General features: G+C 43.2%; 1 protein-coding gene across 1 annotated transcript in view; it reads right to left on the bottom strand.

The window, feature by feature from the left end:
- Positions 1 to 591: 591 nt before the first annotated feature.
- The window catches only part of CHSY1 (chondroitin sulfate synthase 1), a 74,202-nt gene continuing 47,031 nt past the window's right edge, over positions 592 to 27,762 (bottom strand). Inside the window, exon 3 of the mRNA XM_007990583.3 lies at positions 592 to 2,899. Within this exon, the coding sequence (XP_007988774.1) occupies positions 1,307 to 2,899 (1,593 nt within the window). The 3' untranslated portion in view covers positions 592 to 1,306. The remainder of the gene's footprint in view (positions 2,900 to 27,762) is intronic.

The following is a 27,762-nucleotide window of genomic DNA, read 5'->3' as shown; positions in this document are numbered from 1 at the left end:
TTCATGCCAGGTCCATTTAGGCCAAATGAACTACCACGAGAACGGCCACATATCTCACTGTGCTTGCTTTATGCCCCTTGTTTTAAAACCTACGTGGCCAGCTGGGCGTAGTGGCTCACCCCTAGCACTTTGGGAGGCCCAGGTGGGTGGACTGCCAGAGGTCAGGAGTTCGTGACCAGTATGGCTAACATGGTGAAACCTCGTCTCTACTGAAAATACAAAAAAGTTAGCCGGGCGAGGTGGTATGTGCCTGAAATACCAGCCACTCGGGAGGCAGAGGCAGAGGAATTGCTTGAACCAGGGAGGTGGAGGTTAAAGTGAGCCGAGATTGTGCCACTGCACTCCAGCCTGGGAGACAGAGTGAGACTCTGTCTCAAAAAAATAAAAATAAAAAATAAAATAAAACAACCAACCAGGCCGGGCGCGGTGGCTCAAGCCTGTAATCCCAGCACTTTGGGAGGCCGAGATGGGTGGATCACGAGGTCAGGAGATCGAGACCATCCTGGTTAACACGGTGAAACCCCATCTCTACTAAAAATACAAAAAAATTAGCCGGGCGTGGTGGCAGGCGCCTGTAGTCCCAGCTACTCGGGAGGCTGAGGCAGGAGAATGGCGTGAACCCAGGAGGCGGAGCTTGCAGTGAGCCGAGATAGTGCCACTGCACTCCAGCCTGGGCGACAGAGCGAGACATCGCCTCAAAAAAAAAAAAAAAAAAAAAAAACAACCAACCAACCAACCAAAAACCCAAAAACCTACGTGGCCATGCTGAGCAGAGTACCACTGAGGGGAAATGATCAACTCTGGAAAGCTCTCCCGAAGACAATGATGAAACAGCTATTATCACATTTCCTTATCTTACAACTGGAACATGAAATGGCTTTAAAACAATTAAAAAAAAAAAAATACAAAAGGTAGAATCGGTGGAATGTTAACAATCACAACAGAACATTTACCAGAGTTACAGTGTTTTGTTACAATAATACTTTGCAGGAATGTTCACGTTTTCTGCCATAGGACTGGCGCAAAGGGTCTCAAAAGACAACATTTCTGTAAAAAATTTTGTTCACCAGGTACATTTCAAGTCAGAGTTAAGCAGGTCTGCTACATAATGTTCAGCAAGAAGATGTGTTCAAAGGCAAACATTGATCACATTCTTGTTCAGAAAGCTCAATCTTAAAGGAGTCCTATGTAAGAAAACCACTTGTAAAATATATCCTTGTATACGGACTTCAAAAACTGATCATACAAAAAATTTTTGAAAAATAAATTAGATAATTAAAAATGTCTTTTCCAGCAACGCTGGACATTAGGCTGTCCTCACTGAGCCATTATTATTGCTGCTTTTACTGTAACTTGGATCATTTTTTTCTAGCCACATCTCAGCCAGCTGCTGTGTGGACCCATAGGTCGATGCTTTGGACCCCAAGCACATTTTGTACTGTTTGGGGTCAAGATTGGGATCACAAAAGACAGGATGGTGGACATGGACTACTCCTACTTCTTGGCTCCTAAACGTCTTCAAACCTGCCTGGACAACCTTGTTGAAAAGGTCCACATCCTCCAGCCCCCAGCCTTGGATGGAAACATCAAAGCCGCCAGCTCGGACAAGATCTCCCTTATAAATACACGTGATGCCAAACCCATAGTTTCTCCAGAAGCCAGTTTTCTGAGTAAAGGCAAAATGGTTGTCACTGGGAACTTTCCCACTATAAACAATCTTTGGGTCATACTGGCTGAAGATGATTGGAAAATATATTTGTTGGCCCAGAACTGTATTTGCTCGACATCGCTGAAGGAATTCTGTAGTAAATACGAGGTCGACGTCGCAGAAGAAGAGCAAAGATTCATTGTTAAACTGGGAAGAGCCTACCTCCAGGGCCAGGGCTCTTGAAAACTCTCCAGACACAGGCAAAATCTGCATGTCGGCTTTAGGGTACTTAATGCGGTAATCTCTCATCAGTTCAACTTGTTTGGCCTTGTCGGGGTTGGAGTCAGAATTGAAAAGCAGAACCACGAGCTTGACGTTCTGATTGGGGATAAGACACGTCTTCTCAAAGTTTCCCATAAATCTCACAAACATGTCGAAACGCCCAGACAAAGGAATCAGTATGTTTATCTTTTTATCTTTGGGTTCTTTGTGCTCATTCTTCGACCCAGGGAGCTGAAAGGGGACAAGCTTCTTCAGGGAGTTTGAGAGAAAGGACAAGGATCCAGATTCCTGATTGATTCTCTTGGCCAACTCCTGTGCATCCAGCTCCTCATGCTCCACAAACTGGATCTTGCTGAAAGTCTGCTGTAAATACGCGTGCCTTCTCACAGGGACTGTCATTTTCTTCCCTTTGTGCTTTTTGTACAGAAGCAGCAGGTCCAGGATGTACTCAGCCCCGTACATGGGGTTCACCCGGCGGTAGCCGTACTGGATCTCCTTGAAGTCAATGATGCGCCCTCTGGTCTTGGCGTTGGCATTGATCATCTCCATGACCTGCATGACAATGTCGTCCAAGGCTTCCCTCTGAGCGGAATCCATTCCTCTTCGAGGGGGCTGGCCGTCAACTGCCGAATACAAGTATTTTCCAGTCAGAAACTCCCATTCCAGAATTTCCTCTCGCTGGCGGGGCTGAAACCTCATGAAGGAGGGCGGGATTCCCAGCTGGAGGTCCTCTTTATGAATTTCTGTGTTGCTGTATTTGCTCATCAGGACAATCTCGCGGTGCAGCTGTATTGTGCGATGGCGGAGCTCGGCGATCTTGCGGCTGAGCATGTAGCTGTGGAGCCTGTACTGGTAAGGTGGGTTTTTGTTGGGGTGTAATGTGATAGCTTGGTGAATTTTACTGTTATGGAGATCTCTAATGTACCCCTTTTTGTTCTGTTCATAATTCTCATAAAAAAGCTGCTGCATCTGTTACGGGAAAAAAAGAGATCACAAATTTAGTATTCTATGATTGAGTGCCAGCACATGCTAAAGAAAACGCAAATATTAGAAATGTTTCTGAATGGACCACAGCACACAAAAGGCCCTAGATAAGGCCAAATCAACAGCAACCCAATGTGGTTAGAAGAATTCATACATAGAAACCGCTTAAGAAAATAAGGGTTAATAACCAAGGTTGGCCAATATAATTTTACAGGCAAACAGAATGATGAAAAAGTTGTCCCATAATGAAAAGGTATAAAATTGAGATCACGGTGCCACCACATGAGCATGCCTGAAAGATAATGCCACCTCCGTCCCACTATGCCTGTGAAAGGGGCCCACAGAGTCATGCGTTCCTGGCTGAAGACCTGAATAGCAGACGCTGCGGCTTCTATCTATGGGAATAAACTTCCTCCTGAGAGCCAGAACTACTCCAGGCAAACAACCTGAGTGAACGGTTACCCTTCTTCCAGGGAGCTAAGGGAAAGGAAAGCCAATCAGGGCAGGAGGAGGCCTGGCCCTGCAAGGACGCTGTCAGGATGCAACAAGGCTCTGTGAAGTCTCTGGAAGCAAGCACTGAAAACCCTCTTCACGCTGCCCTCTTCACGCTGCCAGGGCTTCTGTGGAGGCAGGAGCGGGCCTGCTTGCTCAGCATGGGGTCTCTGGCACAAGCACAGAGCTTGGTGCCTGGGGGCTCAGAAAATGCTGGCAAATGGGAAACAGGCAGGATGCACAGGGCTCACTATTCCACCAACTCTGCCTCCGCCCCGTGGCGCAGGTTTTGGGACACCATAAGCTTATGGGCCATCAGCCAAAATGGGTTCCCTCAAGTTAGGAAGGGAATGTGCCTGATGCCTCAGTACCTCTGAGCAAGGAGATGAACGTTTTTACAAAGCCTGTTGGAAGGTAGAGTAATAGTTTGCAAAAAATGTTCAGTGAAAGCATTTGAGGTTGGTATCTGGTAAATTAGTCCTGTTTCAAGTTCATGGTGGGTTTTTGTTCATACTGTTAAACACTAACTCTTGATAAGGGATGATGCGGATTCTGGCGGACTGGTTTATTTGCCTTCCTGAGCCACTGCAACTACCATAATAGTAGAGAAATATAAATTGGCACTTTAATACCTTATTTCTTTTTCTCATAAAGTAAAAAGAAAACAGGGAGCCGGCATGCCTGCCAGGCCCCGCACAGAGCTGGGGTCTGAGGAGTGCTGACCTTTACCTCCTGGACACCTGTGAGTCTGGTCTTAGAGCAAGAATTAGAGCGGAATTACAGGTTCTCCAAAGTGCCGCCGCTGTTTCCAACTTTCCTTCCCACACTGCTTATGCTTCCCACATGGGAGGTGCACACATGGACTTACCACTGAAATCCCTGCCCCACTGTACAATTAATTAGAAAAGGTGGTCAGGTTTTCTACAGGGGTGGGAAGCAGGGCCTCCCTAGGCTAGGAGGAGAAACTCCAACTCTGACCCCCATGCAGCACACAGGGCACACTTTATATGGAATTTTACATGCCTCTTCTGCTACCTACTCTCAACTTTACTATCAACTACAGGAAAGCAAATCTCAAACTCTTGTTTTAAGTAAACTGAAGCAAAGAAGTAACCTGGGGCTTGCTGAGAGAAGGCAGTAAGCAACTGGCGCCGGGATTCCTTCAAGCCCTGGATGGGCGGGCCAGATACAAACAACATGAAGATATAGGCCCTGCCACCAGGCTTGGATTAACCACGTTAACTTATTTTTTTTTACTTTGCTCCTTCTGTGGGTCACAACAAAAGAAGCCTTATCAACTTCCTGCCCAAAGCATCCTTACTGTTCACTTTCCAGCTGGGCTGATTCTTGGGTACAAACAGCAGGGCTATAAGGTGGCAAATGTAGTATGAGGACTCAAAGAGAAGAAAGGTTTAGAAAGATTTGTTGCAGGCTCTAAAACCTTGAAGCAGCTATTGGTCCCTTGTTCAGGGACTGCCACAGGCCTGCACCACTGCAAGCCCAGGTCCAGAAGTCTTTTCTGGATACCATAGATACCTAGAGTCTGCCAACAAAAACATCAACCAAAAAGCTGGATCATTACAGCAAAGATACTAGTTTTAAAAACCTCAGCTACACAGCTTCTGGTCAGCTTCTCAATGCTTCACTCTTAAATGAGAATCAACAGTCAAGGATCATCAGGCAGCTGAAAAAGGGTTCCAAATGGGAATGATGGAAACAAAACAAAAGCAAAAAACCTTGGTGGAACAGAAACAATGCAGTGAACAGAAGAAAAACTCAACAACAACAACAAAAAGCTACAATATAGTCAAAGGGAAGATAGTGCATCCATGCAACCAAAACAGAAAACTATAAACATGAAAAATCAGAGGAAAAAACCCTCGAAACCAAACACAAAACAGTGAAACAAAGGAGTAGAGTTTGAAGATAAAATTGAAGAAATCCCTAGATCATTAACGATAAAAAAAAAGACAACAGGAGAGAAAAGTAATCATTCTAGGAACAAAAAGCACATAGGAGGGAAAACAACAATATAAAAAATGGATCCAGAATTAAGGGAGTCACGTGCCTGGGTTAAACTCTAGGTATCCAGTACAAAAAGTACAGTATAAAAGTATCCAGTATAAAAACTACAGGATAAAGCAATCTAAAAAGTTCCAAAGAGGAGGAAAAAGGGCATATACAAATAATCAGAAATGGAAATGGCACCGGACACAGATAACACCACTGGAAGCTGAAGAACAATAATGCCTTCAAAAGTGGGAGGAGTGGAAAATTATTCTCAGTGTAGAATTCTCTTCCCAAACTATCCATCAAGTGAGTAGAGGGAAAGATGTTCAGATACTCAGGACTCAATTTTACCTTGCATTCATTCCTTCCCAGGAAGCTATTAAAGGATGTGTTCCTCTAACGAGGAAAGAAACCTGTAAAGAAGATGACAGGATCCAGGAAACAAGATGCATGGGCCAGAATGACCGTGCAAGGAGGTACCACACGGACAGCCCTGCGGCAGCTGCGGGAACATATGCAACCAGGGGAGGGCATGGGTGCTCACTGCCTCCATCTCCAGAGCCCAACTCAGTGCTTGATACATCGAGTTCATAACAAGTGAGGTCTTTAAGCAGAGCAAGAATGGAGAGATTGTTGAATGACATCAATACAGAAGGAAACAGCCGATGAGGACAGACACGGTATCTTATACATGGTAAAAAGCATACAAGGACAAGGCTGGGCTCCTCTGACCAGGATGTGTTTTAAAATGCAAAAATCAGTAGCATATTTAAACACTAAATATATACTACTCTGGAGAGATGATGTAGTGGTCACCTGTTTTTACTCCCTAGACCAAATATGACTGCACACTTTATTCCTGGCTGTCCACACCCCACACAGGGAGGGCAGGTCCCCATGGGAGGCCTCTACATGACTGACTACTTCTCACAGACCCACTAGGACACCACATCCCCACACATTTTCAGGAATCCATTTCTCAAAATGTTTTAGAAGCTGCCCATGGTGGTTACTTTCACAGTGTGTGTGTGCTAAGGGGGTAAACATGGAGAAAAGTATTGACTAACAGGCTGGTAGAAGCTGTAAAACAGACTGGGGGTTTTAAACTACAGTGAAAGGTGCTGTAAGTACCTTCTGGCTAAACTCTAAAAGTTTGAAATAAATGTGTCATATATATCTTTTTTTTTTTTTTTTTTTTGGAGACAGGGTCTCCTTCTGTCACCCAGGCTGGAGTACAGTGGTGTGATCTCAGCTCACTGCAACCTCCACCTCCCAGGGAGCTGGAACTACAGGCATGCACCACCACATACAGCTAATTTTTGTATTTTTTTGTAGAGACGGGGTTTCACCAGGTTGCCCAGGCTGGTCTTGAACTCCTGGGTTCAAGCAATCTGCTTGCCTCGGCCTCCCAAAGTCCTGGGATTACAGACGTGAGCCACCAAGCCCGACCATTTTCTTTTTTTAATGAAGAAGAAATCTGTTATAAGATTAAAAGGTGTGTGTGAGTGGTGCACATGCACATATGCTTGGGGGAGGGAGCACCTGAGAGAAAGTGAACTTAAAGCCAAGTCTATGCCCAGATTGCCTGGTGGCCCCTGCTCTGTCCCAGAGGATTTACTTTCATTAATTTATTACATTTATTAATGTTGCTACGATACATAAACAATTCAGACAAAGAAGTTCCTACCTGACAAGACTGGGTAGAACACATACCTGTAATGATCTTTAAAAAAAATCTAAACTGACGTCAAGGAAATAGCTCACATTCTAAAAGAGGCTGATGCAGGTTTAAGTAACAGATGAGCAGACACTCTGTCACAGGTAAGGACAAATACCTCCACCTTAACCAAGACCTGCCCAAATGGGCTTCGGATGGTGCCCTTCAGCCAATTTCTGTACAAAGCCTTGTAAATGGCTTTGGTGTAGAGGTAGGGAAACATTTTCTTGTTACCCTCAGTGTGTGGAATGGGAGAGGGAGAGGCAGAAATCAAATATGCTGTCTTTAGAGCTCTTTAAGAACAGAAAATGTGAAGTATAATTCAAAGCAAAAATGTCAATGAGATATTAAAGCCAGGTTAGGAAAGAAATCCATACACCATCTGTGATTTCTGAATGGAGCAGGAAGGAAAACCTAGAGAAGCTCTGACCCACCCCACCAGGCTCCAGGGCCATGGGGCCTCCAGGCCAGGCCTTGCTCTGAGTGTGAACACCCCCCATGAAGCACCCTCTATCACCCTTCCCATCCTTCCCAGGTGCCCCTCCCATGTGACCACATCAAGAGATCTCAGTGCTTCTGGATGGAATCTTTGCCTCCGTGGCACTGCGGCCATCTGTATTGAACTTTGGAATACCCTGCAAGGTTCTCCTCGAAATATCTTTTTTTTTTTTTAACCTCACCAAGTTTCCAGTTTCTCTGCTGTGATTTGGGTTTTCCCTACTTCCTACCTTTTATTTTTCTTTGAGGATGCCTATTTAAGAGGCATGCTATAGGGGAGATGAAACTTAATCATTTTGCTCTTAGGCACATCAGTGAGAAATGGTGGTCATTAAGCGTTTAACACCTACATCTCTAACCATCTTCCCGCTTTCCCTCATATTATGGGTTTTCCCTCATATTATGGGCTACGTCACTGCTCACCACTGGAATGCCATTGAGAAATAAAGATGCAGGTAACATTTAATTACTGAGCTCCAGGCAATTTCCTGCATTCAACAGGAAATTGTTGAAGTCCCTGACCCTTAAGTAGTATGGTTAGGTCAGGCATGGTGGTTCACGCCTGTAATCCCAGCAATTTGGGAGGCTAAGGCGGGTGTATTATTTGAGAGCTCAGGAGTTCCACACCAGTCTGGGCAACATGGTGAAACCTTGTCTTTGCCAAAAAAAAAAAAAAAAAAAAAAAAAAAAATTAGCCAGGGGTGGTGGCACATGCCTATGGTCTCAGCTACTTGGGAGGCTGAGGTGGGGGAATCACTTGAGTCTGGGAGGCGGAGGTTGCAATGAGCCGAGATCGTGCCACTGCACTGCAGCCTGGGTGACAAAGTGAGAACCTGTCTCCAAAAAAAAAAAAAAAAAAAAAGTATAGTCACATGACTAAATCGCAATTTTCTTGTAACAGAAATAAAGCTACTATTTCTCTGGAAGAAAGTTTGGAATATAACTATTTCAAGAATAAAGCTGTAAGACCTTGGACAAGCTACTTGAATCGGTCGAGTCTGAAGTTTTCTCATTTATAAAATGACTGGGCTGGGCAGGGTGGCTCACGCCTGTAACCTCAGCACTTTGTGGGGCTGAGGCAGGAGGACTGCTTGAGCCCAGGGATTCCAGATGAGTGTGGACAAAATGGTGAAATCGTGTCTCTACAAATAATTTAAAAATTAGCCAGACATGGTGGCACATGCCTCTGGTCCCAGTTACTCAGGAGGCTGAGCAGGGAGGATCATGAGCCTGGGAGGCTGAGGCTGCAGTGACCCATGATCGCACCACTGCACTCCAGCCTACGTGACAGAGCAAGACCCTGTCTCAAAAAACAACCACCACCACCAAAAAACCCCCCAAAAAACCCACAAAAAAGTGACCGCACTGTACTAGACAGAGGATCTGTCAAGGTAAAGAATTCAAAGATCTTATGTGACCATGTCAGAACGAGCCACAAATCCTCAAAGCCCAGCTCTGACGTTCTTCTGCCCACTCACTCCTGATATGGCTGAAGCTGCAGCAATATCTTCATTGACTAAAACTATATTTGAAGCATTAAAGGATAACAACACATCCCTATTAACTGCTTCTATTCTGTGAAAATAAATCTCCAACTCTTCTATAAAATTAGTCAAGAATATGAGATTCTTAACAGTTCATTTTAGTAACTCCAGGAATAACAAATATGTAATGACATTTTTGTTATAAAGAATATTTTGGACTGGGCCAGTGGCTCATGCTTGTAATCCCAGCACTTTGGGAGGCTGAGGCAGGCGGATCACTTGAGGTCAGGAGTTTGAGACAAGCCTGGCCAATGTGGTGAAACACTGTTTCTACTAAAATTACAAAAATTAGCCAGGCGTTGTTGTGTGTGCCTGTAATCCCAGCTACTCGGGAGGCTGAGGTGGGAGAATTGCTTGAATCTGGGAAGTGGAGGCTGCAGTGAGCCGAGATGGCACTACTGCACTGCAGCCTGGGCAACAGAGCAGGACTTTATCTCAAAAAACAAAACAAAACAAAACAAAACACCCCAGAATATTTTGAATAGAACCAAATTCAAAATTTAAGAGGATTTGACTATCATAAGGTATTTCAATAATCTATAATTTGGCACATCACTTAGAATATTATAAAACAGAAAGTCAGAAGTACTGCAGAAGAAAACATAAGTCAATATAGACAGGTTAATTTAACAATCACAAGAGTATTCCTTGCTTTAAAAAAAAACTCAGTAAAGAAACTTTCTTAAGATGCTTACAGTAGCACTGATGACTTCATTTAATTTCCATTGTCCATGAAACAACCCTTAATCTTTGTTATAAAAAGTGCCTCCATATCCTTCAACTCCAGCAAAGCCATCTCCCTTCCTGTGAGATGTTTCAGGGCCCTGCGTCATTCTCCAGTAAATCTGAGAGGGGCTAATACCAAGGTCACGCTATTCCCAGGAACTTCTAGCCCAGCTGGGAATAACCATCAACTACCCATATCTAATCTTTGGTTAACAAATACCTTCCACAGTCTTCATTAGCAAATGTCCTTCTTGTTCTCTGCAAGGAGAGCCAACATTCTCATTAAGTCCTCGCTCTTCCTGTTAACTGTTTACATGACTGTCCTTAAGCACATACACAGTTCAGCCTCAGCTACAGACCATCATTGCTGCAGAGCAGCAACTTCCCATTCCGACCTAGGCAGTGTTTCCATTCATTACAGAGAAGTGGTTTTCTTACCCTTTTGTCCTGAAAGTGGTTCAAAGAAAGTAACCGTTGTCTAAATGTCAAGAGACCGTAACTGCTGGTAGCCAGAGTCACAAGTTTTTAAACGTTTAAATTACATTCTCATACGCTTCTAGGTAGGCTTTACAGGTAATTTACTGTCCCAAGCAGGATCTTTTGAAATGAAAGAGTGGGTCTGTTAATAATTAGGCCAAGACCACCAGCATAAACTGGGCCTGTCCCAGACTCTCAGGACATATGGTTACCCTACTGTCCCTACTAGGTCTTTCCTAATTAGTTTTGGGTAGGCTTTGCCAATTTTCATCTAATTAAGTTCAAGGATTAGGTTCTTAGTATTTTAAAGACTCCATTCAAAAAATTAAAATTGTCATGGAAATTAAGCTGAGACTTTAGTGGTTAAAAAAAGAGAGAATTATATGAATGAGTCCTGAATGGTTAGTGACTAATTCTGAAACCTAAACACCTTTTAGAGAAGCCTGACTCATTTCAAAATAATTGCGAATTAAGCTTAGTAAAGTAAAAACAAAAGCTGTTGATAGTAATTTAAGGCTTCTGCATAAGACTATAAGTAAAGTGATAAAACTGAAACAATAGATTTTGCAAGTGAACATTCCGTGGTCTAAATAATCAGCAGAGACTGTGGTAGGAGACCCTTATCTGCAGTCAGAAAACTATCTAAACTCCCATTTCCTCCCTTCACAAACATCTGATCTGGCGCAATCAGTTGAGTGCAACAGGCATCACCTTAACAAAAAAAGTGGCAAACGTGGCAGCATTATGCAGGATGAATACATGCAGAACTATCTTTAAATGGATAAAGCCCTGTGCACATGTGGCACTCAATATTTACCGAACACTCCTGTGAAAGGCGCTGTACCAGGCAGTGAAAGCCCACGTCACGTACAAAGACGAAACAAGTGTGAACACAAGATAGAGCAGGCGAGCGTGGCGTTAACAGTCCCAGCCCGGGCCTGCCACGAAGTAGCTAACAGGCTTCTCTCCAAAGGTGTTTCTAAAACCTGGCTCACCCAAGTACCAATGCTCCTCTCAGCGCCCTCTCCACTCCAGTCAACATGGACCACACACCAACGTCACCCATGACCCAACATATCTCTGTGTGAAAATGTGATGTAAGCTCTAGTCTAGGAGATTGCCAAAGCACAAACTAAATCAAAAATAAAATTAAATACAAACTTACAGGGACGAGGTGGATGTAAGCCAGAAGGGATGGAGCTCAGGGGGACCAGGACATGCCACACAGGCCTAGTGCAGCCAGATTTAAAGGGAAGCTAGAAATCCAGCTGTTCTGTGTCAAGTCTAACTGAAGTGCTGGCAACCAGTTCAAGTGAGAGAGAAAGGGAAAGGGACAGAGAAAAGGAAAAGAGAGAAAAAAGAAATATAAGCCAAAATATATCTGTGGGTCAAACATGACCTACAGATTCATTTCCTTCTAGGATATTTTTTCATCTACACCTGACTTTTTGTAGAATCTTATTCGACATAAAGACATTCAACGCGGTGTTAACGCATAGCATTTAATGAAGTAGTATCTTACTTTAAAAAAAAAAAAAACCAACCACCACCACCACCTAAAAACTGAAGCAGCGCTGGGATAGTGGAGGCCTGGTGAGTGGGGACAGCACAGTGGCACTGGGGGCAGGGGGCAGGCCAGCGCAGGGAGCAAGGGCTCCTATAGCTCAGCTCCACCACTTGAGTCCTCTGAAGTAGAGCAACTGCTCTAGAAGCCCTGGGGTGTCTAACCCAGCTTTGGGTCACGCATTACACTCAGAACTGTCAGTGTTTCTGTCGTTTACACGGTGTTGAGTGGGGTGGGGGTTAAATGCCACAGGTTCGGACCCTAGGTTTTGAGCACGACCCCTATGAGGCTGAAGACCCCACGTCTGCCATCTCTAGTTCATATGAAGTCTGAGGGGGGACTCTTACTTCACACCTACCTCACAAAGGCACCAATCTGAAAGTTTTCTTTCACAAAAGAGGGTAAGAAAAACACTGGAGAGGGGACTGAGGGAAGAAAAGGGAGTGAGTTTGTTTTTTGGGGGAAGGGTGGGTGGGGAAGGGAAGCTAGTAAAGCTTTAAATTCCATAGTGTCAAATTCCCAGGGAAGGAAAGGAATACGGACAGTTTTCAAAGCATAGGCAACCACCAAAAGCAATCCCCTCGGAGAAGAGACAGGCTTTTCAACCCGTGGGGCTGGAACAACTGGAAGTCCCAATGCAGGAAGATGAAACGAGACACAGACCTTACCCTTCACAGGATCACAGGCCTAAATGCAAAAGGCAAAACTACAAAACTCCTAAAGAAAACAGAGGATAAAATCTAGATGACCTTGGGTTTGGTGATGACTTTCTAGACACAACACCAAAGACACACTCCATGTAAGAATTGATAAACTGGACTTAATTAAAGTCAAAAACTTCTGCTCTGCAAAAGACACTGCCAAGAGAATGAGAAGACAAGTCACAGACTGAGAGAAAATATTCATAGACTTATAAGACTTATCTAAAATATACAAAGAACTTCTAAACTCAAAAATACAAAAACAATCCAATTAAAAAGTAGCCAAAGGCTTTAACAACCACCTTGCCAAAGTTATACAGATGGCAAAAAAAGCAGTGAAAAGTCATCATATGTTATCAGGGAGATGCAAATCGAAACAACAATGAGATGCCACTATACACCTGTTAGAACGGCTGAGAGGACTGATGCGAAATGCTGGTGAAGATATGGAACAAGAGGAACTCTGACTCACTGCCGGTGAGAACGCAAAATGGTACAGCCACTTGGGAAGACAATTTGGCAGTTTCCTACAAAACTAAACATACTCTTAACAGGATCCAACAAGTGAGCTCCTTGGTATTTACCCAAAAGAGCTGAAGAGTTAGTGTCCACACAAAAATCTGCATATGGGTGTTTCCAGCACTTTTATTTATAACTGGCAAAACTCAGAATTAACCAAGATGTCCTTCAGTTGGTGAATGAATAAACTGTGGCACATTCAGATAATGGAATACTATTCAGCATTTTTTAAAAATAAGCTATCAAATCATGAAAAGATATGGAAGAAAGTTAAATGCACGTTACTAAGTAAAAGAAGCCAAACTGAAAAGGCTACATATTGTACAATTCCAACTATATAACACTGTAAAACAAAACAAGGCAAAACTATGAAGAAAGTAAAAAGATGAGTGGCTGCCAGGGGTTGGGGGGAAGGAGGGATGAACAGGCAGAGCACAGAGGATTTTTACGACAGTATCTGTATGATACATATATGAGGGTATTTGTTATAAACTTGTTTAAACCCACAGAACGTTCAACACCAAGAGTGACTCCTACTGTAAACTGTGGAATTTGGGTGATAATGATATGTCACTACAGGTTCACCGATTGTAACAAAGGTACCACTCTGGTACAAGGTGTCCGTATTGGGGGAGACTGTGCATGTGTAGGGGCAGGGGACACTTGGGAAAGCTGCACATTCCACTCAATTTTGCTGTGAATCTAAAGCTTCTCCAAAAACTTAAATTTTTTTTTAAAGCATCCTATTAGGGAAAAAATGTCCTCAAATTATCTATGTTAAGTAGATTCTAGGGGGAAACTGGTAGTACTTTTTCTGTGGCTTCTTATTTATAATAAAATCATTCATTTTCCTTCATTTATCCATCTACTCACTGCTCTAAGCAAAAAAAAAAAAAAAAAAAAAAAAATTACGGAAATCCATAAAATACACTAAACTTCAGATCCTTTGTGGAAAAAGGCAGGTGGAAATAAAATGCAAGTAATTAATAATTCACAATGAGTAGGATCGTCTGTTCTTTAACACAGTATTCTAAACTAAAAAGCCCTATATAAAAAGAAGAGAGAAATATTTTTAAGCATCTACTATGAGATACCATACTTCCTTCTCTCAACACACTCATTTAATCTTCACAATTTTAAACTCCTTGAGAGCAAAACTCACTTTGTTCTAGGTACCAAGCACCAGTAATTGCCCTATAAGTACTTGCTGAATAAATGAATGAGTAGGTATTATCTCTGATTTACAGGTAAGGACAAAAATATTAATCACAGATAACAATGTAAGTGGCTCCTGTCAATACTTAAAAACATTACAACAGAAGAGAATAAACAAGAGCTAAGAGAACAACACTCTGCACAGGGCCTTTGCCTGCTCAGAAAAGACATTCCCATCCCCACCCCCACCTCCTATCCCTCAGATTCCCAAGCAGCCGGGAAGGTCTGGGGCAGACCAGTGAAGGCAAGACAGCCAACCTCAACCCCAACTCCCTCCACTCCCAAACAATATGGCAACAAGAGCTAAGACAAGGGGACTTTCAAATACAGAAGATCAGTATCTTCAGAAATAAGAGAGGAAAAGCATCCTTCAAAGAGGATCAACTAGAATTCTCAGACTTCAGAGTTCAAAACGCCTCCCTAGTGGCTCCACAGAGGTTCCTTGAAGGCAGGTCTCACAGATTCTTTCCACACCCATAGCACACAGCAGAGCCTGGCATTAATATATTTCCTTAATAAACATTTATCCAAAGGATAAGATGTAATAGCTGAGAGTAATCACTCTACATGTATTTCCAAAATAATCTACTTCCCTGCACAATCACTCAACTATCCTCTTAGCTAAACACTAGGCAACACGTTTAAACTTACAGCCCTTTAACCCTTCAGAGGCACCTGCTTTTAAAAAATGCTTATTACTGCTCCTCTCCCATTGAAGTGAAATAATTTATGTGATTTTATATAATAACATTAACAACTAACATCTCTCGGAAACTATACCAAGGACCTCTCTGTATGCACTGATATAATCCAACGAGGTAGCTCTGTTACTATCCACATTTTACTTTCGGGGATACTCCAGTTTGTGTGTTCAGCAACTTGCTCACACCCCACAGCCACTGCACACAGCAAAGCCCAGGCTGGCTCTCAGCTCTCTCTTGGGCTGGTTCTTGACAAGACAACTAGAAATGCCTGCCCAGCTAGCAGGCAACAAACAAGGTGTCAGACAGGGATTAGAGCTCTGGAGAACCAGGAAGCTTGGGAGACAGCAGCGGGCAGGGCTGCAGCATTACATCCTTGGGTCAGGGAAGGCCTCTCCAGCAGGGAAAACCTGAGGCAGACCAGACAGCAGTGAGGGGGCCAGGGAAGCTTTCCAGAGGGAACTAACCTTGGAGCAGACTGAAGAATACGCTGTGCTCCTTCAGAACATTCATTTCTTCCTCTGGGCAAAGGGCCGCACCCTGGAGCAAGGAGCAAGCATGACAGCTGAGCCACCAGCCTGACCAGCTGCCCAGGAGCAGGTGCACGCTCCTTCCTCTCCAGTTGCAGTCACGCTGCATGCACGCACATGTGCGTATTTTAACGGCATCATCAGCAAGAAAGGTTTAAAAGCTGGAAATGACTATTCACAGTTTCTGACCAAGTAGGTTTACTCCATGGAACCAAATTTGGGTCAGACAATGCATAAGAGCAAAGAGAAGAGTGGGAAAGTCCTCTATCTAATGTGCACGCAATACCAACACTCCTGGCACCAAGGAAGACAAACTGGGGATAGCACCATGTTCCACACCAGGAGGGTGGGTGTGCATCTTCACGATCCTTCCTTGCCTGACAAAACCTGCTCTCTTGGCCATGGAGACCACTCTGAGATCACTTCTGCTTGGTGAGCAGATGGGGCGCCGAGTCCCAGCAACAGAGGGCACCAGCAAGGGTAGGGCCATCAGGGTGGATTTCCACACCTGCCTCTACCACCTCCTTCCTCCATGGGCTTAGGGGCAGTCAGATGCCCTGGCCTTTGCCAAGCACCAGGGCAAAGTGGGATCCAAAGGCCACCAGCATCTTTTAAAAGTGAAAGTGACTCAAAAGCATCAAGTAACTTTCTCTGTGCCCTCTTCATGTAGCTATGGAGCACCTTCAGCAGGAAAGCCATCACTACTAGTAATAGTAGAGTTAAGTAATCTAAGAATGGGTAACTTTTGTTTTATTATTAACATTAACACACAGACCACCAAGTGCTACAAACTGAAAGAAAAGAAAAATTTCCTTGGAGGCAAACCTGTTTCAACTAATTAAATGTTTCTACTCCTCTGTTTCTTTCTTAGCCTATTCATGTGTACACGTGTATGCACACATTTTACACGGGTACCTCAACTGAGAAACATTTCAGTAGGCTAGGCAACATTTTACAGTATTTCAAAATGATACTTCACGATTGCATTTTCAATTGTAATTTCTAAACTAAATTTAGATCAGAATTACGTAGCCACAACAGCTATGCAGCCATTAATTTTCCCCTTATATTCCTTGTTCTCTATTTGGTATTTTGCACCATTAAATACAGCTATATAATAATCAGGTGCTGAATGGAAAAGGATGGGACAGCTGCTTCTAAATAGTGTAGTGGTCTTCAATCACTCACAACCAGAGCTTCCTACTCCTCCTAGAACAGATCTGCCGTGTGCTACATGACCTCCAAGTCTCCACACAATTCCATTTTCTGATCTTGCCTCTATTTCTAAATTAAATCACAAACCCTGACTTTTCGTATGCATGAATTGGGGTTGGGAGAAGGGAGACAGGGGAGCTGTGAAGGGTGGGAGGATCAACAGTGGTGTCTCAAAAAGTCAAAATTCTATTTTCAAGAGTACACTTCTCATGCCAAGAAGGTAAGATCTCATGCACTTCTTCCCCAAGTTTTGAACAGATTCCACAAGATATGTCTTATAATAGACTGGCTACAATGAAATAAGGGGGCATTCATGAATGAAAAGTCGTCTTACAAACAGCATTTCATAAGCTACACCCGTAACCCACATGACTCTTAAAATGCCGTCCAGTAGAAACATTTACATCACTTACGATTAACTATTTTTAAATCTTGTTTATTATTATAAAACAATATATACTTATTATAAAATTCTGGAAAAGGGAGGAATCACTCAAAATCCTACTCTGACATTTGAAAAATATTCCTTCTAATGCAACATATTCACATATAAGATCACAAAACTAATTATACTTTGCAAACTATATAGCACTTGCATATATATATATCACACCTGAGTAATAATCTTACTCTGGATCATCTTATTTTCCTGAAATAGTTAACAACATTAACCGATAAATAAAATCAAGCTATCCTACCATTTGTGTCAGGATTTCAACCAAAGAAAAAGAGACATGAAAATTGTAAGCTATAAGAACAACAAAAATTTCACAGACGTGAGAAAGCTTAAAGGCTAATGGTGAAGGAATAAGTCATGTGTCAACCAAAGGCTAAAAATTTTTTATTAAATTTTTTATTAAAAAGCTGGCTGGGCGCGGTGGCTCACACCTGTAATCCCAGCACTTTGGGAGGCTGAGGTGGGCGGATCATGAGGTCAAGAGATCGAAACCATCCTGACTAACATGGTGAAACCCCCTTTCTACTAAAAATACAAAAACAAAATTAGCTGGGCATGGTGGCGGGCGCCTGTAGTCCCAGCTACTCAGGAGGCTGAGGCGAGAGAATGGCGCGAACCCAGCAGGTGGAGCTTGCAGTGAGCCGAGATGGTGCCACTGCACCCTAGCCTGGGCAACAGTGAGACTTCATCTCAAAAAAAAAAAAAAAAAAAGTCTGTCTCGGGGGAGGAGATAATTGCAGGAGAGACTATCAAATAGATTCAAATTCGAGTTACATAGTGTTGACACCCCTGTTAGTCAATATAAATTATATATAAATATTAAAAATGGACATATAGGCCGGGAGCAGTGGCTCATGTCTGTAATCCCAACACTTTGGGAGGTTGAGGCAGGCGAATCATTTGAGGTCAGGAGTTTGAGATTAGCTTGGCTAACATGGTGAAACCCTGTCTCTACTAAAAATACAAAAATTAGCCAGGTGGAGTGGTGGGCGCCTGTAATTCCGGCTGAGGCAGAAGAATGACTGGAACCCGGGAGGCAGAGGTTGCAGTGAGCCGAGATCACAGCACTGTACTCCAGCCTGGATGACAGAGTAAAATGCAGTCTCAAAAAACAAAAAACAAACAAAAAAAAAAAGACATATATGTAAAATAAGTATACCCTAACTAAACAATGTAATTATCATGAGATCCGTAAGTACAAATTATGCTAGAAGACATGAAAACATTTTTCTTTCCTGGCTCTTATTCAGGCACTTTCTGGTGTCCCGTGCTGATGTGAAGGCCAGGTGTCAGAAGTGGGAAGGTTTACTACACAACCCATGTTTACTGGCAGAAACCAGGAAAACTCAGAGAGGTAAAAAGAAACACTGACCCTATTCTGTCTACCTAGTGATAACCACTTTTATTATCTTAGGGTACAACTAATGTCAAAATAACTTGAGAGAAGCCACAACACCGTAATGCCACCAAGTGGTATTACACCCAAGATCCATGACTAAGACTATAAACTATATACACTAGGAACCATATACACTATGCAAACTACAGGACGATTAGCCAACATAAGCAATAAAGCCATAATTTAAATGTAAATGCTCTGGCTTCAAATGTATTTGTCAAACATTCAATATAGGCTGGGCATGGTGGCTCATGACTGTAATCTCAGCACTTTGTGAGGTCAAGGCAAGTAAACCGCTTGAGCTCAGGAGTTCGAGACCAGCCTAAGAAATACAGCAAGACCTCATTTGTATTTGAAAGAAAAAATAATTTTTAAAAAACCCTTCAATATACCACATTGGGTGTATGTGACCCCAGCAATTCAGAGTGAACTACTGGTACATTCCTAGAAAAAAAAGGGGCAAAGCATGTTTAGTCTTAGTTCTTTTATTCTTTGTTTACCTAATTCACAAGTACACACCTATACAGATATTCAAGAGTCACAAATTTTGCTTGATTTCTTCCCAAAGAAAGTGGCATTATGCAATTTGAGATTTTCAGGCCAGGTGCAGTGGTACATGCCAAGCTATTCAGGAGGCTGAGGCAGGAGAATCACTTGAGCCCAGGAGTTCAAGGCCAGCCTGGGCAACATAGTGAGATCCCCATCAGGTGGAAGGAGTGGGGAGAGGCAATGCCTGGCAATTTAAGATTCTTCCCTCAAATTATTGATATATTTGACTGGAAGCCCATTAATTATGTTCCTTCTTTAAAGGTCATGTTAAGCTTTGGAAACTAATCACAAGACATTTCCCTACCTGCCCAAATGTAAGTTTAATCACAAATGCATTCCCAAGCTCACCTGTTAAGGCAGAGGTAGAACTAAAAGCCATATAACACAAATTTAAAGGAAGGAACCCTAAGGGAAACGTTTCCATCTGAACTGGTCTGCTGGTTTATACTCTGAGAAGATTCCCAAGTCCTTATATCTACTATTACAGCCAGAATGATTTTCCAGAAGAGACAAATTCAGGGCAAATATTTAAGGACACGCCAAATTATGGCATTTATATAATATTAAATTATAAACAATTTATAATGTTAAATGATAAATTCCTTATATAATGCAAAGCTATAAATTTATATAATGTTAAATTATAATACAGCAAAACCAAAACTACAAATACTGATGACCCATTTCTAAGAAGCCAGGATTCTTACGAACGGAAATACTTGTTAGAAGCCTATTGAATCTCAAATTAGGAGCTTTTTAACCTAAAGGTCAATTAAATTACATTGTACAATTGCATTTCTTAAACATCTGACCTTGGTATATGCTAAGAATTCCAAAAGTGATATTTGGATGCCTTATATCTGCAACCTGAGAAAGAAAAACCCAGTCCACCAAAGAGAGGAAAGGCTGCTAGGGACTCACTTTGGGATGTAAGGACTTATTTCCATCATGTCGCACAGACTGCGACCTCGTCGCCAATGTATCTGTCCCCTTTCCCCTGTGGTGACAGACTGTGTTCTGGCTCCAGCTGTTAGGCCTCTGTCCAGTTAGGTGTGAACCAAGAGTGTGAGTGAAAGACCTGCTCCTCTTTCGACTTGTGCTTAAGGCCTGGCTCTGAGTTCTGTGTCCTCAGGTCCTCTTTCCCCTCCTGCAGCTGTCTGTCACCTGAGCACAGTAGCCATGCTATTGATCAGTCGAGGACAATGCCACAGGAGATGGCAGTAAAGCAAAATGGAAGACCCTGGATCCCTCAATGACCACAAGGAACAGAGTCCCCTGACATCCTGGAACAGCCATTCTGCTACTGGACAAAGAAATTAACATCTACCTCTGCTGCATCCTCTCAGGTGTCTGTCTGTTACAGTGGTTTAGCCCTCTTGTAAGTCATAAGTTGGCTACTATATTAAACACAGGAGTCCAGGAACAAACTATGATTTAAATGCCACCTTTCAGAATCACATCTCACAAAAAACACATTAGTAACTTCTACTTTTAGAGTGGTATTTTACGTATCATTTCATGTCATCGCATGCCAGGCATAGGTTTTATAAGGTATTGTTCCCATCTTACAGCAGAGAAAGTGTACTTTGAAAAACTGGGTAACTTGACAGGAAACAGCCGCCAGTAGCACCAGGCCCAAGACAAAAAACACTTGTATCTGTAACTCAGGGAAGGGGTCAGCACACTACAGCCCACTGGCCAAGATCCCCTATTAAAATGTTTACTGGCACACAGTTACACTCACTTTTGTTACTGTCTACAGCTGTTTTTGCATTACTGTGGCCAAGCTGAGTAGTTGAGAGCGAGATCCCACAGCCTGCAAAAACCCTAAAACATTTACCGGCCAGCCTTTTACACAACACAAAGAGTCTGCTGGCCCTGATCTAGAGCTTTCACCTTTATGTTGGGGCCCCACTGACTGGAGGTAAGCCAGGCAAGTGTAGACTTTGCCTAAAGAAACTCATTCCTAAGCGTGGCATCCTCCTAAGCAGTTTGCCTTCCCATCTACTGCTGAGCTGCTCCCTGCTCCCACTCCTGCTGCCCAAACCACCGTGCCTGACCTGTGCCATGCTGTGTCTTCCTGACACCAAGACACACTGTTACATTTGTGGACGCTGCACCTCCGGCTTCCTACCTTTTCAATTCTAACAGAACTCCTTCAAAAAACATCATTTCGGCCGGGTGCGGTGACTCATGCCTGTAATCCCAGCACTTTGGAAGGATAAGGTGGGGGGATCATGAGGTCAGGAGATGGAGACCATCCTGGCTAACATGGTGAAACCCCGTCTCTACTAAAAACAAAAAAAGTAGCCAGGTGTGGTGGCGGGCGCCTGTAGTCCCAGCTACTTGGGAGGCTGAGGTAGGAGAATCGCTTGAACCCAGGAGGCGGAGGTTGCAGTGAGCCGAGATTGTGCTACTGCACTCCAGCCTGGGCGGCACGGCAAGACTCCGTCTCAAAACAAACAAACAGAAAAAACACATCATTTCAGATGAAACAGTTCTGGAGACTGGTTGTACAACTTATATACTTAAATGACTGAACTGTACATTTATATGTGACATGTATTTTACCAGTTAAAAATAGATTTTCTGAAAAGTAAATTCAAAAATAAAATTTTGTGGAAATTCTGTAAAAAATAAACACGTTTGATTCAAGTTAGATGAAAAACCTGGAAGTGGCAACGCCGGAGCAGGAAACACGATGCATCAGATTCTGCGTGGCTCTGCGGTTATACATTCAGTCTACTTTGGTTTTGTGCATAAAAGGCAGTTTCAAGAAACTAAAAACAGACATAGCACTCCCCAAAATAGAACCCCCAAAAACCACCAACAGCAGAGTATGTTCATTTTATCCCTGTGTCTAACAGCATTACAGCTGCATCAGCCACTGGAGCTCAGAGAGTCACAAAAGCCCTCCGAAGCATCATTCTGAATAAGGTACGAGAAAAAGTGACTTCTTTCACACAATTCGTTTCACATAACAAATGTTTTGTGAATATTCGCTATATGCCCAGTACTGTGGCACAGTTATCCAATATTCTACAACATAAAATAAATATTTCATTCCAAATATCCCTTATCATCCAGGAACTAAGATGTCATTCTAGACTGAATAAGACAAAATGCTGTCACCATATGTTGTAATTTCATGAGCCAGTTTACTTCTAGAATAACTTTTTTGATTTTCATTTTAAAGAGTATCAACGTAAAAAATGAGACGTCTTTATGCAAAAATGCTATCTATCAACAAAATGATTCAGGTTTGCAGTGCTAACACATTTAACATGACTGGTAAGCACAACGTGAAGACGACATGGGCTGGAGCCTGCCCTGCTTCTCACAGGCTATGTCCTTGAGCAAGTCTCTGGACTAATTTGGTCCCAGTTTGTCTCCTGCCTGATTGGGACCTGAAAAGACACAAAAGTGTTTTCTGGGGTTACAATTCAGGAGAAACTAATGGTACAAACAAGGTTAGGAGAACTGTTCAAGAACTGTTCTTAAGTACCATGAAAAGATGCACTGAGGGCAAGGCGCAGTGGCTCACACGATAAGGAGATCGAGACCATCCTGGCTAACACGGTGAAACCCTGTCTCTAGTAAAAATACAAAAAACTAGCCAGGTGTGGTGGCGGGCGCCTGTACTCCCAGCTACTCAGGAGGCTGAGGTAGGAGAATGGCGTGAATCCAGGAGGCGGAGCTTGCAGTGAGCTGAGATTGCGCCACTGCACTCCGCCTGGGTGACAGAGCGAGACTCCATCACACACACACACACAAAAGAAATGAAAAAAAAAGAAAAGATGAACTGATAAGAACACCTGGCTGCTCCCTGCCAGCCCCTGCACCCCTAGATGGGTCAGGGACTCTTGCAGATGCAGCTCCTGAGTCTCTCCGACGTACCCACTCTTCTGCAGCCCGAAAGCAAGCCCTCTCAGCTATGATTCTCTTCATTTCTTACCTGGCTGTTGCAGGAATCTCTTATGCCTCCTCTGCCCCAGCCTCACCTTGCTCTGAACCTGTCAGGGTGGTCTTTTAATATGAAACCCTGGTCACGTTGCTTGCTGGGAATAATTCGATCCATTCCAACTGCTCTGCATACCCCCTACGTCTCCTCACATTCCAGCCACCCCTCCTCTCTCTGCCAGGCCTGATGCTGCCAGGCCACAGTTCTGTGGGTGAGGCAGTAGGTTCTCCCTCACCACGTGTGCGAAGTCAGCTACCCCGGGTAAATCCTGTCCCTCTTCCCTGCCTGAGCCAGGGTCTGCGGGAGCCTGTACACCTTCTGAAACACAATATCCAATATTCCACTGCCCATTGCCCTCCCAGGGCATCCCAGAGTGTGCCTATAGGTGGGGGCGGAGGAGGGGAGGTGGCCAGGGGTGGCGGGGAGAGACAGAGAGCTAGCCAGAGAATGTGAAATCTCCTTTAATTCCTCTTAGAGGACAGTGATTCCCCACAAATGGGTATAGAGTAGAATCACCTGAGATTATAATGCATGTCTGGCAAAAATCCACTACATAAAGAAAATAGTGAATAATGAGACTGGTGGTTAAAGAAGGAGTTGCCTATTATTCCCCTGGCCCTCAGCCTTCCGTGAATATAAACGTTAAGGCACCCTGGCAGGAGGAACCACCAAGAATCCTATAGAACAAGGTGGGGATGAGTGAGCAGAAGAGAAAGGCTCACATAAGAAAGATGCCTAAGAATGTGGAGGAAGTCGATGAGCCCACCCAGCCTAACTCCTTCATATCGTTTTGGGGCTAATCTGATCCATTGATTGGTGGAGCAGCAGGACTCCTTTTCCAGCAGGCAGCTGGGCAGGGGGTGGGAGAAGAGGAGGCAGGAAGACTCTAAGAGGAGTTAAATCTTAGCTAGGGTTGCAGCTGTGAGTCACTTGACAGAGAGATGACAGAGGCTGGAAGTACCAGCAGCAGGGAAGAAATACAGACAGGCGTTCCCTGGCAGCTCTGGTGGCCCTGGGCTGGTAGGGCCTGCCCTTCTTTCATTCCAGCCAATGTTTCTTAGAGAGATCAGCCTAACCAGATGGAAAGGAAGGCTATTACCTTCCACCTTTCCTGAACTGTGTTCAAAGAGAGAACTGGAGGCTGCCTTCATGTTCTCCCAGTAGGTGTCCAGGAGGGGGTTAGAAGGAATCTCAGGCCAGCAGCAAGCGAGCCAGGGTAGGGCCCACTACAGTAGCTAAGGAGGACAACCCTCAGCCCTCAACACACTTCAGTTTTCAATCGCGGCTAAATTATAGGTCAGACTGCATTCCATGAGCTTTAGCAATTTCAGAAGCTGCTGATGACAAGCTCTGGTCCTATCAAGTCTGCCAGGGTGGAAGCAGCAGGGCTGCAGGAGGGGCAGTGGGATCTCAGACACAGCAGAGGCTGAAGGAGAGGATGGAGGGCATTTCTGAGCCCTTGCAGCACTCACTGGCAAAGATGGAATAAGGTGACTCTCATTTAGGAATTTTTTTTTTTTTAAACTTTAGAAGGCTAACATATAAATAGTAGTTGGTAAATTTACGGATTTTGGGAGAGGTGGTTAAGACTAAAAGATTATAAAATGAGGACTAATAACTTAAAAGGCATTATGTAATGGTAATCAAACAAGAAAAAAAAATATTTTACCATCATGAACCAGCTATAATTTGGGGAGTATACCATGGTCTTTGGGTTTCATACTGGATATAGACCTAAATTCCACATTTCTTAAAATCCATTCTGCACTGCTATAGAGAAGTCACTTGTTTCCAGAGAAAAACATTACTAGTGCTGGTTAGCATATAAAAATAAAAATGTGACAATGGGATTCAGTAACGGCTATTTTCAAGTAAACAAACAAGAAAACAACCACAAATCAATTTTATTAACAACTGATGATACCTAAAGTCAAGCTTTAAAGTAGAAATGTACTGGGTTGCAGAAACCACAAGCCCCTGAAATGGACGGGGGAGGGTGAGGGAGGATAAAGACAGTGTGGGTACCCACAGCACAACCAGTAGACCCTGTCCACAGTCCTGACAGGCCATGTACCTTCTCCCTTTAGGCTGCCCATTCCACAGGTCAAGGCCACACATTCAAGTGTACAGGAGGACAGAGGAAAAGAGACACACTAATTTTAATACAAAAGCTTCCCACAACTACAGTCATTCAAACTACTTCTAAGAATGGAGAAACAGAATTCTTCTAAGAATTACCAAAAAATCCCCATATACGGCGGCTCAGTATAAAAATTACCATCTGGTGCAGTTAACAGTATCATCATTTGACAAACATCACTAACTCAAGTAAAAATCATCGATGGATGCCAAAATTAGTGGATGTTACTTACAGGAGGAATAGGATATCTCATGGCCTCAAAATATTTCCCTATATTTATTGATAACAAAGGGAAAAGTAGTGATTTTACAGAGGAGAATTATGGCAAGAGATCAAAGTTGACACTGCCTGTGTGGATCATACACTGAAATCATGTGCTCCTGATGTGAGGCACTGAGGACACATCATTTAGCCTGGGGAAATGCCACATAAACCCAGACTGAAGGACAAATAACTACAAAATAACTCGTCTGTACTTTTCAACAATGTCAAGGTCATAAACAGCAAAGACAAGGTCAAGGTTAAAGGGCACTTAAAGAGACATGCCATATAAATGCTGCATGTGATCCCAGACTACACTGGAACACCTCAAGTTTTTTATTTTGCTATGAAGAACATTACTGGGACAACTGGCAGAATATGACTAAAGTCTGTAGATTATGTAACTGTGCTATATCAATGTTAATTTCCCTGATTTTGATTACTGCATTGTGTTTATGTAAGTGTATGTTGTTGTTCTTAGGACATACACACTGATTTAAGGGCAAAAGAAGCATTATATTTGCAACTTCCAAATGGTTCAGAAAAAAATAATGTAGGCTGGGCACAGTGGCTCACACCTGTAATCCCAGCATTTTAGGAGGTCGAGGTGGGTGGATCAGCTGAGGTCAGGAGTTTGAGACCAGCCTGGTCAACATGGTGAAACTCCGTCTCTACTAAAAATACAAAAAATTAGCTGGGCATAGTTGCGTGCACCTGTAATCCCAGCTACTCGGGAGGCTGACGCAGGAGAATCACTTGAACCCGGGAGATGGAGGGTACAGTGAGTCAAAATCGTGCCACTGTACTCTAGACTGGGCAGTAAGAGCGAAACTCCATCTCAAATAATAATAATAATATTAATAATGTACATTTATAGAGAAAAAGATAAAGCTGATGTGGTAAATATTAACAATCAGGGAATCTGGGTGAAAGAATTATAGGAGTCTTCTATTAAGTTATATTTTTTCAAAATAAAAATTGCCCCCCAAAAAGAGTGGTTAAAAATGACCATCCAGCTGGGCATGGTGATTCATACCTGTAATCCCAGCACTTTGGGAGGCCAAGGTAGACAGATCACTTGAGGACAGGAGTTCAAGACCAGCCTGACCGACATAATGAAACTCCATTTCTACTAAAACTACAAAAAATTAGCTGGGTGTGGTGGCACACACCTATAACCCCAGCTATTCAGGAAGCTGAGGCACAAGAATTACTTGAACCCAGGAGGCGAAAGTTGCAGTGAGCCAAGGAGGTCATGCCACAGCATTCCAGCCTGGGTGATAGACTCCATCTCCCCGTCTTCCCCCACCCCCACCAAAAAAAGACCATCTGGCAGAGTTAAGAATACTGCCACTTCACGAACATCATAGTAATTAATTTTTCGCAATACTACATACTCTATCCACCAACAAATCATGAAATTATGGCTAAGAGATTTCTACAACAGTTCTTTAACTACTCAGAGAGATTTTCAGAAGCATAAAGCAAGAAGTTTTTCCTCTGTAATCTGTTTTTATTAAGCTTAAAAAGTTATAATATTTTATCTTTTTTTCCCCTTTTTTTAAAGTAATCAACATGGCAATACCTCATCATATGCTTGAGGTTTCCTGGACAAAACCCTATTACTATTTCTGTCTCTAATTCATCCTTTTTGCTTGCTGTGCTGTGGACATGACATCAATTTATTATAACCAATAATTTACAGTGCCTCCCAGTCACTAAATTGCCACCCCACACACATGATTCAGAGGAAAGAAACCAGAACCAGCATACTCTTCAGTTGTTTAAGAAAAAGCCTGGTCTTTGTATTTCCCCACTTACATAAACAAGCTAGTAATCAATCGACACAGACTCCACAATGTTTCCTGATAACTAGAGAAAACACACAGGTCTACCAGATGTTTATAGCTACTTGTTAAAAGACACATACCCAGGCCGGGCGCGGTGGCTTAAGCCTGTAATCCCAGCACTTTGGGAGGCCGAGACGGGCGGATCACAAGGTCAGGAGATCGAGACCATCCTGGCCAACACGGTGAAACCCCGTCTCTACTAAAAAATACAAAAAAAATAGCCGGGCGAGGTGGCGGGCGCCTGTAGTCCCAGCTACTCGGGAGGTTGAGGCAGGAGAATGGCGTAAACCCGGGAGGCGGAGCTTGCAGTGAGCTGAGATCC

This window comes from Chlorocebus sabaeus, chromosome 29, assembly GCF_047675955.1.
Source record: "Chlorocebus sabaeus isolate Y175 chromosome 29, mChlSab1.0.hap1, whole genome shotgun sequence".
Taxonomy (NCBI): Eukaryota; Metazoa; Chordata; class Mammalia; order Primates; family Cercopithecidae; genus Chlorocebus; species Chlorocebus sabaeus.
This window is presented reverse-complemented; position numbering and strand designations above follow the sequence as displayed.